The 15,578-nt window shown below is 37.1% G+C and overlaps 1 protein-coding gene across 1 annotated transcript; it reads left to right on the forward strand.

Moving 5' to 3' along the window:
• The first annotated feature begins 12,055 nt into the window (after nt 1-12,055).
• K441DRAFT_659481 (uncharacterized protein) lies at nt 12,056-12,264 on the forward strand. Its single transcript, XM_067648543.1, has one exon. It carries the CDS (start codon nt 12,071-12,073, stop codon nt 12,230-12,232), a length of 162 nt encoding a protein of 53 aa, XP_067504146.1. The 5' UTR covers nt 12,056-12,070; the 3' UTR covers nt 12,233-12,264.
• Nucleotides 12,265-15,578: the final 3,314 nt, after the last annotated feature.

Here is a 15,578-nt window from a genome sequence, read left to right on the forward strand (position 1 = left end):
ATTAAGAAGTTAGAATTTAGTGTTAAGCGTACAAAGTACCTAGGTTTTATTATTAGTACGGACGGAATTAAGGCCAACCCAGAAAAAACGGCCGTAATTAACCAGTGGACACCCCCACGGACCGTAAAAGGGGTATAATCATTTTTAGGTTTCTGTAACTTCTACCAACACTTTATTAAAAATTACAGTAGGATCGCCTAGCCTCTTAACCGCCTTACTAGGAAAGACCAGCCCTTCTACTTTAACGCTATATGTATGTAGGCCTTTACTAAGCTTAAAAAACGACTAGTATCGGCTCCCCTACTTGCCTATTTTAACCTAGAACGGCCCTTAATATTAGAAACTAATGCTTTAGACGGCGTAATAGCCGGTATTTTTTCCCAGAAGCAACCGGACGGAGAATAGCACCCTATTATATACTATTTGAAGACTATAATAGATGCCGAACTAAACTACTATATCCATGATAAAGAAATGCTAGCTATTATCTCTAGCTTCTAGCACTAGCGTGCATAGCTAGAAGGGACCCCTAAGTCTATTAAGGTAGTTTTAGATCACAAGGCCCTAGAATACTTTATGACAACTAAGGCCCTTACGGCCCGGCAGGCACGCTAGGCGGATATCCTATCTTAGTTTTACTTCTTAATTATATATAGACCAGGCGCTATAAACCGTGCGGATGCTCTTATAAGGCGTGAACAAGACCTAGGTAACTAGATGGCTGCGAAGATCTTATTACGGACCCAAACACTACTATGACTAAAGCACCTTGACCCCCGGATATAGGCAGAACTGGGTATAGACTCCTTAGGAGCCGAGATATATCCTATTGACCCTTTAGGACTTGACTTAATCGACGAATTACTATAGATAAACCGTACGGCCCCTTCTCTACAGGAGTACTATGAAAAGGCAAAGAACGTTACTAGCCTATGGTCCCTTGAAAACGGATTACTTAAGTATTAGGAACGGCTAGTAGTAGTAGAGGAACAGAACTTACGGACTTGGCTTATTACCGAAGCACATGCCCAGGTTTCTACGGCCCACCCTAGAAAGAATAAGACCCGCAAAATTATTAGTAACCAATATTACTGGCCCGGAATGGTTATGGATATTAACCGCTATATACGGAACTGCAATAACTGCTATAGGTCTATAATTCCGCGAGATAAGACCCTAGGACTATTAAAGCCACTCCTAATACCAGAACGCCCCTAGTAGCATATCTCTATAGACTTTTACGAGCTGCCTATAGACCGCGATGGATATGATATAGTTATAATCCTAGTTAACCGCTTTAGCAAGCGCCCGTTTTTAATCCCCTATTATAAGAATATTGACGCTAAAGAGGCGGCCCGACTATATATCTATTACGTCTACCGAATTTACGGACTACTAGACACTATTATATTAGACCGCGGACCGTAGTTTATATCGGCTTTCTAGAATAAGTTTACCCAAATCCTAGGAATTAAGCTAAAGCTTTCTATAGCGTACCACCCCTAAATAGATAGTTAGATGGAGATTATAAATTAATACTTAGACCAGAGACTCCGGCCCTTCGTTAACTACTTCTAAGATAACTAGGGCAAACTACTACCTCTAATGGACTACGCCCAGGCGACCCTACCCCATAACTCTATGGGATTTGCACCTATCTAACTAGAAATAGGGTATCTACCCCAAATAAGCTTTAACTGGGATAGGCCAGAAGGACCACAAACCGTACGCGAGAAACTGTCTTATAAGGAAGCCTAGCAGTACGCCAAGCGCTTAGAGGAAGCCTAGACGGTAGCCCATACAAACCTAGAAAAGGCCTAAAAATTAATAAAACAGCAGGCAAACAAGTATAGGCGCGAGCCCGACTTTACTATAGGTAATATGGTTTAGGTTATAATAAAGAACTAGAAGACGGAACAGCCTAGCCATAAGCTTAATTATTAGATAGTAGGACCGTATAAGGTCCTTAAGAAAATAGGCAATTCGTATAAAGTAGAGCTCCCAGATTTAATTAAGGTTTACTCTATCTTCTTACCGGATAAGCTACAGAAGGCTATAAACGACCTATTACCTAGACAAAAGAACGAACCCCCCCTGTCGATTTAAGTCAGTGGCGATAACAAATAGGAAATTAAAGAGATACTGGCCTATAAGCTAGTAAGGAAAACGCTAAAGTACCGCGTTAGTTAGAAAGGCTATAACCCAGATCCTACCTAGTACCCTATATAGAACTTTATTAGCAGTCCCTATAAGCTTTAAGAATTTTATAGCCGTTACCCTAATAAACCGGGACCGCCAAAGTACCTAGACGAATGGATGGAATGCTAGCATAATAAAGATGATAAGCTACCGGAAGAGCATAAAGATAGGAACGCCCTATAGGCATAATACGGACATATAAAGCCTGAGGGCAGGCTTTTGCGGAGGGGGGGGGTAATATTACGGCACTGGCAGAACTTAGCAGAACTTAACTAGCAGAACTTAGCAGAACTTTAAGGTCACGTAACTAGAGGACCGTATAAAAGAACCCTACTTCGACCGGCGCTGCTCTTCTTCTCCTTTCCTTTCTTTAGCTTTAGATCCTCGTTTATAGACTACCAATTGTACAGGCTTGCGCGTCTCTCTTGTCGTGCTCGTGCCTCAATTGACTAAGTCGCTAACACCTTTAACAGATCCGCACCTAAATCACGTCCACAGTATCGATTTAGAAGAAGCTACTACTTAACCCTTCCTTAACAGTCAAAGAATGGCTATCTTAACTAAAGGAGAACACGGAACCTACCTCGTCATTTATTAGGAAAAAGGTATAATACTAATACATAGAAGCCCTTAAGGGGTTCAAATACTTATTAAAATTAAATTAATGGTTAGATTAATAGGAACACGTAATAGTACTAGAAGAGAAGTATAAGATCCCTTAAATATCCAATGGAATCTAGCTTTAAAATTTAGTAGAAGTTATTCAACCTTTTAGCGACGCCTACTATATAAAGTACACTACTAAGTTAAATAACCCGCAGAAGTTAAGATCTTTTAAATACCGCAGAGTAGTAAAGGAGCTGTAAGAAGGACTTAGAACACCCTTAAAGAAAGCTAATACTACTATAAGAGGGAGTACCTTTAATGTAGACTTTACAGAGCAAGCTATTAAGGATTACTCTAATACTACTAAAGGTTTATAAAGAGGAAGAGCCTTAATACGTAATAGACGCTTAAAGAGAGCCAGGACACTAGTGGATAAGGAGACGTCCTATAAGAAGCTAACGCTTAAGTGCTTAGCGTACGGAATATAAGGACACTCCCTATAGGACTATTAGTGTTTATTTAAAGATAAGAGACCTATAGAAGTTATAATAGGAGATGCGCGCATTAATAGGGCACTAAAGAAGGTAGAAAAGAATAAGAATCTCACTAACTAAGTTATAAAGATTAGACTTAAAGAATAGGAAGACGAGGCTTAATAACAATAGGATAAAAGTTAGAAAGTTAAGATTAAGGGAGAAGCTAATATAATATTCCTAAAATTGTATTATATAGGTCAAATCTATTTACTAAAGCTGTTAACTATTTTTAACTTAGGAACTACTCTCTATATCTTTAATAACCTCTCTTATTTTTATAACTTTAGAAAAGCTCTAAAACTTAAATACGTTATTACTAGCAGCTTAGAAGTGCCTATACTAGGCTATAGTAACATCACTATCTAAGTTACAAAACTAGACAAGAGTAAGGGAATCCTACATCTTAAGGACGTTGCCTTTTATACGGACTTTAATATAAATCTAATGTCGTTCCGTTTGCTTTAAAAATAAAAGTACTACTAGGACAATAAGGGAGAGAACAATCTTCTAGTTTAAAAGGATAACTTAGTCCTATATTAAATAGAAGAACGTTATAGATAATAGACTATTAAATACGCCCGACTAAGAAGTCTATTAGCATTTAATATAAGCCGACTACTACGCCAACGGAAGCGTAGAGCATTATTAAGAGACGCTCGTCTAGATTTAAAAGGAGATGCATATTTAGAGTATCTGCGTTTAGGTTATCTAGGACCTATAAGCCTTTATTATTTAGGTCTTAACGCCTTAGGAGTTAAGCTTTAAGGCCTAAAGACAACGGAATATTAATATTGCAGTTTCGCCAAAATTAAGCGTTAGGTCTTAAGAAGGTTCTTAAAATAGAAGATTAATAAACCCTATCTTAACCTCTATATTAACTAGATTAACCTTAAGAAAGTATATACCGGATTTGTAGAAGTTATACTTATCTATAACACCTACTTAGGAAGATTCTTCTTGTACTTTATAATAACGTATAATAAGAAGAAGGAGACACTATAGGTGCTTAAAGATTTCGTCTAGTGGATTTATCTAAGGTATAACCTTAAAGTTAATACTATTAGATTAGATAATAAGCTAGGGAGAAGGAGAACCCTTAAATGGCTACGGACTTAAGGGATTATATTTAAGCCTTTAGCGCCATATACCGAAGCTTAGAATAGTACCGCCAAACGCTTAGGGGGTATAATTATTAAGAGAGCATAAGTAATAAGAATTACTACTAATCTACTACACGACCTATAGAATGAGATAGTCGACTATATAGTCTACCTTTAAGATTAAACGCCATGGGAAAGCAACGGTTGGATATTGCTATATAAGAGGTTCTATACCTTCCTAGCTAATAGGAGATTAAGAAAGCCGCAACTAGCGCACCTAAAAGCCTACGGCTATAGGGCGTACGCGATAACGTCGGACGCCTAGCTAAGGAAGAAAAGGCTAAGTAAGCTAGATCCGCGAGCCTATATTAGCTATCTTATCGGCTATAACTCTACTAATATCTATAGGATCTAGATCCTATATAAGGGTATCATCATCTCTATAAGGGATGTCATCTTTAATAAAAAGACGTTTTTTAACGGTAAGCGAATGGACATCTTAGAGGACCTATACGCTGAATTAGATATACTAATTGAGAAGATTTAACTTCCTAATACCTAAACTAAGAACGAGGTCCTTCTAGAAGACAATAAAGAAGTATTTAAACCGTTAATTTAAGAGGAAGACAACAACGTTAATAAGCCAGTTTAAGCCTTTAATAAGTTAACAGATCTTAAGCTTGTAAGAGCTCTTAAAGATATATACTATACACTACCTCTAATAGAAGAAGACGAAGAATCTCCATGTACCTTTTACGTTAAGTATCCTATAAAGTTAGATGTATAAGGTACTAATTAAGACGTCGCTTATTAAGTAAGAGATGCGTTTAATTCTTAGGGGGTGTTTAACGACTTAGTTAAAGACTCGTTTAAGGAAGCCAGCGATAATAGGTTTAAAGACTTTATTACTAAAAGGATCATATTAGCCTATTACGGCGCCTTCTTAGCAGGAAGGAAGTTTAACCTTAATAGTTAACTTAACGACAGCAAGCTGAAATTAGGTAGAATACGCGATATTAGATTACATAGGAAGAATCTACCTCTACTACCTTAGTTAATCTAGGACCTTAATACGTATCCTCTTCAAGATTAGTTCTAAGAGGCTTAATAAGCCCATCTCTAATCTTATTATCAAATAAGGTCGTTTTAAAAAATAGATAAGAAGTACGTAAAGAAATAGTAGGTCCTTAGCTTAATATAGGTATTCGTCTACAAGATAGATAAGTATAGATTTCTCCAGAAATGTAAGGCACACTTAGTAGTCTGCGGAAATTAATAGGCCCCAGGAGACCTACCTATAAGAGCTACTATATTAGCTAGTACGACCTTCCAAACCCTTATAGCGATTACTATAAAATTCGACCTAGAGACAATATAGATAGATATAGTTAATACGTTTGTCCATTATAATCTTAACAAGGTCGTCTATATAAAGCTACTACTAGGGTTTAATAAAGGAAAGATAGACAAAGTACTACGCTTAAGAAAAGCCCTATACGGACTATAACAATCACCACTATTATAGTAGAAGAATCTTACGAGCTTATTAAACAAATTAGGTTTTAAAGAAGTACCCTAGAAGCTATGTATTATGCTAAAAGGTAAAATAGTCATCTTCTTCTACGTTAATAATATTATCTTCTGCTACTAAAAGATAGATAAGAAGAAAGCTTAAGAAGCAATTAAGGAGCTAAGCAAGGAATACCAGATAAGTACCCTTAGCGAGCTAAAATAGTTCCTAGGAATCCACGTGCTACGTAATCGTAGCTAGAGGCTCCTATAGCTATTTTAGGAAGCCTATATTAAGAAGATAGCTAACTAGTATAAGATAGATCTTAGAGGGCGTCTTTTAGACACTCCTATAGCAGAATCGGAACTCCTCCCTACTAATTACCATATAATCCGTCTAACGCGTCTATCCCCTAATATAGACCTATTAGTCCGTCCTATATCCCTACTAGCTTCTATAATACTATATTAAAGAAAACTGGGTTTAGTACTTTATATAGCCACTACAACGCGTCTAGATATTACCTTTATAGTATTACAGCTAGTAAGGTTTAATTAGGACCTAAGCTAAGAGCACTATTAAGCGGTAGATAGAGTTATCCAGTACCTATATAGTATAAGGAGCAGAGCAATCTACTATAGAGAAGGTAAGGAAGGAACGAATAATAGAGGGAAAGATAAAGGAATACGTAACTAAGGACGAGACGACGGAGACGGTAGAAGTAAAGCGCAATTATTTATTTATACTAGCGACGCATTATTTACAGATAACTCCGTTAATAGAAAGAGCTTATAAGGATATATTATAAAGCTATTTAGGGGGCTAATCGCCTAAAAAGCAAATAAGCAGGGTATAGTTATAACGTCGAGTATAGAAGCCAAGCTATTAGCCCTATTACAAACAGTAAAGGAAGCTATTTTTATTAGTAGGCTATTTAAAGTAATAACGTTACAACTAAATAAGCCCTTAATTATTAACTGCGACAATACCTAGACGCTCCAACTAATTATAGAAGACACGGTAAAGCTAATTACGAAGCTCCAACACGTTAACATCTATTAATACTAGCTATGTTAGGAATACGTAAAGAGATAAGTATAATTTCGATAAATAGCGACGAAGGAGATAATCGCTAATGGACTTACAAAGGCCCTGCCTAAGTAGAGGTTTAAGAGCTTCGTTAATATAATCGGAATAGTAGATATTAAGGAGCGGCTAAATAAGGAGAAGCAACTAGAGGACCTAAGGGAGAAGGTTAGGGCGAGAAGGAAGGATTTAGATAAGATTATAGTTCAATTAACGCATAGACGGACACGAGAAGGTAGCTAGCTTCGTCCTTAACCAAGTCGAAGCTAAGGGGGTATATTAGATAATCTGTTTTCTTAGTGGCGTAGGACGTGTATGGGCCACGTGCACGGGTCACGTATATTGTAAATATCTTCGTCTAAGCCTAGGGGCCCTAGGTCAAGCAACCATAAAAGAAACAATTAAGATTATCAATTAATCAACCTATTTTATTAATGAATAGCTCTATATAAACTATCTGACAATTACCCTCCTTTATTAGGGAAATCTAAACTAACTATAAGATACTAGCCGCGAAGGCTAACCCTACTTATTAGTAAAATATAACTAATTATAACCTAGCCTTTACCTAAGAAGATGCCCGTTATAAGGCTAGAAGGAATTCTTTTATACTAGTAAAGATACTTTTTTAAAGGCTATAGTTAATAAAGACTCTATATATAGAAGCGGGATAGATAGTAACGTAAACAACGTCTAAATTGTATAGATTTAACTAGTATAGAAAAGAACGTACTAATAAGATATAAGGAATAACCTCCGAAAGATATAATAGGAGCTAAAAGAAGTAATAATAGCGCTAGTATCCTAGAAGCCCCTAAAGTTATATACGTCCTTATTATTATATAGCCCCCCTATAGTAGATATTGCCGTAATTAGCGCTATAGCGTTCCACTTTAATATATACTAGAAAGATAATAAGGTCTTTATAATAAGCCTATATAAGATTAATTAAATTATTAATAATAGGGAGGAAAAGCTAGCTAAGGAAACCGATAAGGAACTAGTTAAACGCCTCCTTTTTATTATCTATGTAGATTATAAGGACGTATTTTTAAAGACGGCTTTAGATACGCTACCACCTCACTAGATATATAACTATAATATTTAATTAAAAGCCAATAACTTGCTAGGCTTTAGCCCCCTTTACTAATAATTAATAAACAAGCTAAAAGTAATAAAGTAGTACTTAATTAATAACCTTAATAAAGGGTTTATTAAGCTAAGTTAAGCCCCTTTTACTTTACCTATTTTATTTATAAAAAAGCCTAACGGAGGCCTATGCTTCTATATCGACTATTAAAAGTTAAACACTATTACCTAAAAGGATTAGTACCCTTTTCTCTTAATTAATAAGACCTTCGCACGTTTAAGCTGAGTAAAGATCTTTACTAAACTTAATATCCGTTAAGCTTTTTACTAAATTTAGATAAACCCTGCTTTTAAAGACTTAATAATATTCCGTACCTATTACGGGTCCTATAAATATAAAGTCCTCCCTTTTAGACTTATAAATGGGCCTGCTACGTACTAAAGGTATATAAATAACGTCCTATTTAACTACCTTAATAAATTCTGCATAATATACCTAAATATTATTATTATAGACTTAAACAATAAACTAAAGCACTAGGTTTATATAACGAAGCCTTATAGCAGGAACTACGGTAAACTTATTAATAGGCTAAATATATAGGTAAATAAGAAGTTAATAATGTAATAATAACTAGTAGAGTGGTTGCCTAATAGATTAACTCTAATTGTATTCTGAGATTTACTATAAAAAAGAGAAACTATCTATAGAGACCGTGTGTCCTTAAATATATAACTCCTCCCTATAGTAAAGGTTAAGTACGTTACGTTCCTATATTCCCACATTCCTATATTCTAAACTTATAACATAACTAGCTATATAACTTAGTTACCTCTTATTCTATAGCTTAATTAGTTCTAGTGCCTTCCGTACTATCTTAACTAACCCATTTATATCTCTTTTTAGTAGTCGTACTACTGCCAATATAAGGTCCATAACACTATCCCCCTCCTTTTTATCTTCGTCCTTAAAGATATCTCCTATTCCCAAGTCATTTATTAAAGGTATAGTATTCCCGTCTTTAATTTAATAACCTTTATTATTCCTAATACCTTCTATTAAATCCTTTACGTCTAATCATTATAATTAGCTAGTGACGTTTATTCTGTTACTTAGTAAAGTTATACCGTCCTATTCTTATTATACGGAGAAGAAGTTAGTATATATTGCGATCGCAGCTCCGTTTAATCGCTAACCTTTTTCCTATACTAAGTGTACGCGAGCGAATATACGGTTATTCTATAATGTTTAATCCGTCTTTAACGCTAAGTATACGCGTCTTATTATTCTTTATAACCGTTTAGTTCCTTATTTAATCTACCTTAGGGTTACGTATATTAGTAGCGGCTAAAAGACTAGAGAGTAAGCTAGCTAAGGCTCTTACTAAAGTTTAACATTGTTTTAATAAGGCGTCTTAGGCTCTAAAAGCTTAACTAGATACTTATACTTATCTAAGCCATTTAGTAAAGGTTTATAAAAAGGTGCGCTTAAAGAAGTTATATTTAGTAGAGTAAGGTCTATTTAAGCTTAAGGTTAAAGAAGCTAAAAAGGATTCTAATTAAGTTAAGGTGGAATACGTTAGTAGTAGATCCCTTAGATATTTTAGCTTGTCTATTATTTTTAACTAATCCCTTTATTTTTAGCTTTTTTTTAATATTACCTAACCTATTCTCTTTTAATACTCCTATACCTTTCCTATAGCGTTTTTTAAATTCTATAGTAGTTTTTAGGTAGTCTTATTATAGCCTATCTACTTAACTTTATACCATATTTTATTATTAATATCTTTATAACTAACGATCTTTAAAACTTACTATTTATCTTCTTCTTATCCTCTATACGTATCTGCTTTATAAATTAGTGGCTTAATGTTCCCGTATACTAGCTTTAGTATTACGATATATTATATACACCCTCTCGTCAATTCCGGTTGTTAGCGCTTTTAATTAAGCCACCAACTAACACAAATTCAGTCTATCCAGCTTAGCAGCTGAATATCAGAAAGAGACTGCCGAACAACCTCACCTGACAGTCAATTTGAAGCTTTTCGACGCCTCTGCCAGCCGCATCGTAATCAGGTGTATTGGTGAACTCCACGCGGTGAGGAACCTGACTCAGGAAGTCTACTAATTAACAACACGTCTTCTAGTTTCCTACCCCTCTTCTAAGCCGCCGACGCGTTGTTTGTGACAATCCTCAACTTCCTCAAGCCTCTATCACGACCTTCCTCAAGCCTGTCACGACCTTCCTCGAGCCTCTGTCACGACCTTCCTCAAGCCTCTATCACGACCTTCCTCAAGCCTCTATCACGACCTTCCTCAAGCCTCTATCACGACCTTCCTGACCTTCCTCAAGCCTCTGTCACGACCTTCCTCAAGCCTCTATCACGGCCTTCCTCAAGCCTCTATCACGACCTTCCTCAAGCCTCTATCACGACGATTGCCAGCTCTTGCGTCCGAATGACCTTTCCGGCGGTGATCAGTTCAAAAATGGCTTGCTTTCGTCCTGGTGACTTTACAGAAGTTAGAAATAGGCCCTCAGATGTATTAATTACGCTATTAAGACGGATATTGATGGCGGTGGTCTAGATAAGGTTTCTGCGTTTGGGTGAATATTAAGTCTTAGCGCAATCGTAAGGGACTTTAGATGGCTCTATAGATTTAAGTATAAAGATGTTTATCTGCGCCTGTTATAAGTTAATACTATCCTTACCACTTTTTATACTAAATTTATATATTCCTATAACAAGTTCTAACTAAAATCTTTTAGATTTTATCCTTAAAGGTATCTACCATGCCATCTCCTAGGTACGATCCTTCCTGTACAGAAGGAACTTTAGAACCTACTTTACCTAATCCTCCTGGAGCTCTACCAGTGTTCGCAGTAATAAATAAATAAATAAATTGACCACTTATCGTATCGTATTCATAAAAGAGCCGATTTATCACAATATGAATAAATAATTGCGATATTGTAGATCACCAGTCTTAGCATGGTGTTATACTAAATTATAGTAGTTAAAGTCTCTACAGAGTCCTCTACCCCCCCNCCCCCCCCCTAATATCCACCAGTAGCTCTCTCCTCCAGCCTCCTACAACTCCTCCTCTTACCCACGACTTTAAGCACTCCGATCGCTTAATATTCACTAGCCTAAGCCTTATACGTTGCCAGGTAATTGTCCTTTGCGCTCCAGAAAATATTCGCTCTAGCTTAGATAACATAGGTGGTATAAATAGGATATCTATCGCTATACGGTAGAGCGACGGGTAGTTTATACAATTGCTTGGATTAAGCCACTAATTAAGGGCAGTAGTGCCAGGAGGAAGATTAGTAGGGGAGGCGTTAATAAAGTGATTAAATTTATCCTCAATCGCATTAAGAACCGACTGCTTCTTGTTCCAAAGATCATACTTATTAGGCTCCTAATCGCGAGCAATAGCTTCCTCCTCTTCTGCTCTGCTCTTATACTTATCCTTATACTTATTTACCCAAAGCTTCCAGGCTGCAGTAACTACCGGCTTCCTCCAGGTAGCTTTCTAGTTGCGATTAATATAGGCCTTCCTCCGGTAAGGAGCTAATAGTAAGGCTACGCCATATGCAGCAACTTCGTTGGTCTTAAGGTAGTATTTATTAAAGGCGTACTAGCTAGCTCAAATACAGTCGCAGAGCTTCGCATTAGTAGAGTACTTTTATAGAGCAGATTTAAAGTACTCTACTATAAAATCCATCGTATAGAGCACAGCGTGGTTAGTTGCCCGACGTCTGGATCGTTAAGGTTCAGACGGCCAGATTGGCCTCTTAATTAGAGCTGCCGGATTGGCCTGATTAATAAGGCCCGATTGCAAACGTCTACAGACGGCGGACAGGGCAGCATAGCTTAGTTTTAAGCCTTTTTAGGCATAGTTTAGGGGGAATTTAGGGGGAAATAGTGAATGCACGGACTATGCACGGACCAAAAACAACGCGAACGCGTCTATGTACCCCTCTTTTACGCGTATCCAGGGGTACTAAGAGCTCTGTCAGTCGGATCCAGTCCGGATTAAGACGGATAACTTCATGGACTGACTGGATTGGGCAGCTAAAATTTGGGCGATCAATCGGGTGACGGTTAGTCTACGGACTGGCCGCTTAATCGACCACGCTGATAGAGCACCTTATCAAGAGTAGCCTTATCACCTTCCGTCTCTTTTATAACTCTCTAGAAAGGCTATAGGAAGTCTCTAATATTTTTAAAAGCTCTCCAATCGGTAGCGTTGAGGATATCTTCCTTATCGAACTCCTTAACGTACTGCTCTTAATATTTTACAATTACGTTCTTTAATTTAAGAGCCACCAAGATTATATTATACCACGAGTTCCACCATATATTATTATCCATAGGAATAGCTCGAAGAGCTTTTGCGATAAAGTAGTTGTAGTAGGCAGTAGAGCTTTAAATATAGGCGATGACGTTATATACCTTTCCTAGAGGGCCAATTAGGCGATAAGTAAACTTGCTGGCCTTCCCTTTTTTAAACCTTTTAGTAAGGAGTTCCTTAATCTGATCGTCCTTAAGCTCCAACTCTGCTTTAAGCTTCTCACGAGCTTCCTTAAAGGCAGCGTTAATAGCTTCCTTATCCTCCGAGAAGAAGAAAGCTTATGCGGCAATATTAAGTATATGCCCGTGGCAGCGAATACGGCGTTGCTGTGCATCGTATTTAGCTCCTTCTCCTGCCAACTAAAGCCTCTTAGATAGCCCTTGAAGAAGCTTATTATTACTGCCGTAATTATCGCCTACACAGTAGCCAACTTTGTTAAGTATTTGGTAGTCCTTAAGGACTTACTAGAGGACTTCCACCTGCTCGTCGCCGCCGTGTTTACCAGGGAGGAAAGGTAGAGCAAGTAGGGCCTTCTAAGGTACACCAGTATCGTCGACAAAGTAACTGCAGATCGCGATAAAAGTCTTCTAATTTGGCGAAGTCCAGGCGTCAAGTAAGAGGTGTATTAGGGTAAGAGAGGATTAAAGCTTCTGCTTAAGGATTTCTTTATTAAGGACATAGGCCTCCTCAATTATTTTAGGTACAGTATTACTGGAGTCTATTAGAGCTTCCTCGCAGGTATAATTTACCGCAAGAAGTAGCGCTCGAAGCTCCGGCCAAGTTATAGCGTCATATAGTAGATTTCGAACCACAATTAATTGTGCAAAAGCGTCGCGTAACATAGCTGAATTAACGCTCTCTCTTAGTGTATTTTCCTTCTGCCTCTTAAGCTTCTGCGTATAAAGCTCTCCCTACTTATAAAACAGGCCTTAAAGACTCTGCTTTATAGCCCACTTAATAACTAAGTCCTCCTCTTTAACAACCACGCCGTAGGCGTTATGTAGATAAGAGCGTATATTTGTGGTAACCACATCGCGCTAAAATACGTATTGCCCACAGTACCAGTATCGTCTTCCCTTATTATTCACTAGCGGCTTATTGCCAGTAGGCTTACGCGTAAGAGCCCATGTATTTACAGCCCAAGTCTTCCGTTTTTTAGAGGCCCGTTCAAAGGATTAAGAGGAGAATTCGGTAGAGGATTTAGTAGAGAGTAATGCATTAGAATCTTCGTCGGGAATCAAGTCTTTAAAGAGCTCACTTTTAAGCTCAGATAATTCTGACTAGGGGTTAGAATTACTGTTAGAGTCAACATAAATCGGTTATAAGAGAGAGGGAGGCATAGTAATAGATTATGGGTGGTATTAGGGGGGGGTGTTGAATGATATTATAGAAAGGAAGCATCTACGGGGCAAGTCTAAAAAATTTGACCCTTGCGTATATATCAGAACGTACGGCGTAAAATTAGTCCTATGTTTACACCTTAGTATCCTTTTACTACACCACGAGAGCTTTAAGTCTCTCTATATATTCATAATATTATAAATATTCATTCATAAGGACTTTTAAATTATCCAATCGTTATCATTCCTTATGAATGAATATATCGTTAAGAAGCAATGGATAAAATTATTATTGCGAACACTGAGCTCTACTACGCCTTCCTAGCTTTGGAAGCTTCTTTAGCTTATTTACTCCTTCCTTACCTAGTAATATAACTGCTAAATACTCCCTTTACTCGCTCTGCTGTATCTAGTTCTTCTACTCTAACGCCAAACCGTCGCATTTGCCAAGTAATTGCTTATCTTAATAGATGGGAGAGATACAAGGAATAGAAGCGGGAGGAGCAAGCTACAGAACGTATTTAACGTCGCCGACGGCTTCAGGAAAGCAACCCTCGAGCGCTTATTCCTTACTCCGTAAGATGCACGATTAAAGGCCTCTATCGCTACCTTTAAGAACCTATCTCTCGCATTACTGTATTAGTTAAGCACCTATATTCTACTGTCTACTATATTATTAATAAAGCACAGACCCTACCACGTGGTGGCTATCGTAATACTCTTATATACAGCTTACTAATTTAGCGTTAACTAGTTAATTTCCTAGAGTTAAATGCTTAGGTGTGTCGCCTTACCTACTTAGAGCTTTCCTTTTACGTAGAAGTCCCTTATTCCGACTCTATAGTTACCTAATATCTTAAAAAGGAGGGCTTTTAACGCTGCGTTACTTATATAAAGCCCTAGCTTACTATAGCTTACCGTCACGCCCGGCTAGCATTTATATTGGCTTACCGTCACTTCTAAAAAGAGGATTAGTAGAGAGTTATATAGATAGATAAGGCAACTATATATTATAGTAGGTACTAGCGGCTTTATATTATTAGAAGACCTAATAAATAATTTCTTCCTAACTGCCTCCGTCCTAAGTTTACTAATATACCTTATATAATAGTATAGGCTGCATTTTATAGTGCAGAAAAAAGGCCTTTACTATTTTAGAATAAGGAAGAATAGGGTAATATTACGGCGTAGGGCTTCCTGGATCACATATATCCAAAGCTTAAAGAATTTTACAACTTCTATAACTCTAAGTATGGTATATATTTCCCTAATTATAAATTTAGAAGTACCCTAATAATTATATAAATAGACGGAGCTCCCTGCTATAGAGCTTATATTACTATTATTAAGTTCTAGGAAGATAATATTAAGTTACTTTAGTAGCTAGCAAACAGCCTAGATCTTAACCTAATTAAGGCCGTTTAGAATTTAATAAAGACTTAATTAGCTAAGTGGAAGCCTTGCTCGTTAATAAAAGAAGTAATATAAGCAGCTATTAAATCTAAGTAGGAGAATCTGGAGGCCTGCTACTTTGAGGATCTAGTTACTTCTATACCTGCACGCCTTTAGGTAGTAATTAAAGCAGAAGGGGGACCTACTAAGTGGCAGAGGATAGTAGAAAGCTTAGAGGACGATTAGGAGCTTAAAGGAGATATTTAGACACTCGTTTAATTGCTAAGCGTTAATTTTAACACTTATTTAGCTACTATGACTTTAGAAATATTCGTATATAGGCAATCTACTATACAATCAT

The sequence above is a fragment of the Cenococcum geophilum genome, assembly GCF_001692895.1.
Source record: "Cenococcum geophilum 1.58 unplaced genomic scaffold K441scaffold_20, whole genome shotgun sequence".
Lineage (NCBI taxonomy): Eukaryota > Fungi > Ascomycota > Dothideomycetes > Gloniales > Gloniaceae > Cenococcum > Cenococcum geophilum.

Bases quoted from the DNA above. Each gene is read 5' to 3' on its own strand.
- K441DRAFT_659481 (XM_067648543.1), top strand. From the start codon at position 12,071: ATGCACGGACCAAAAACAACGCGAACGCGTCTATGTACCCCTCTTTTA.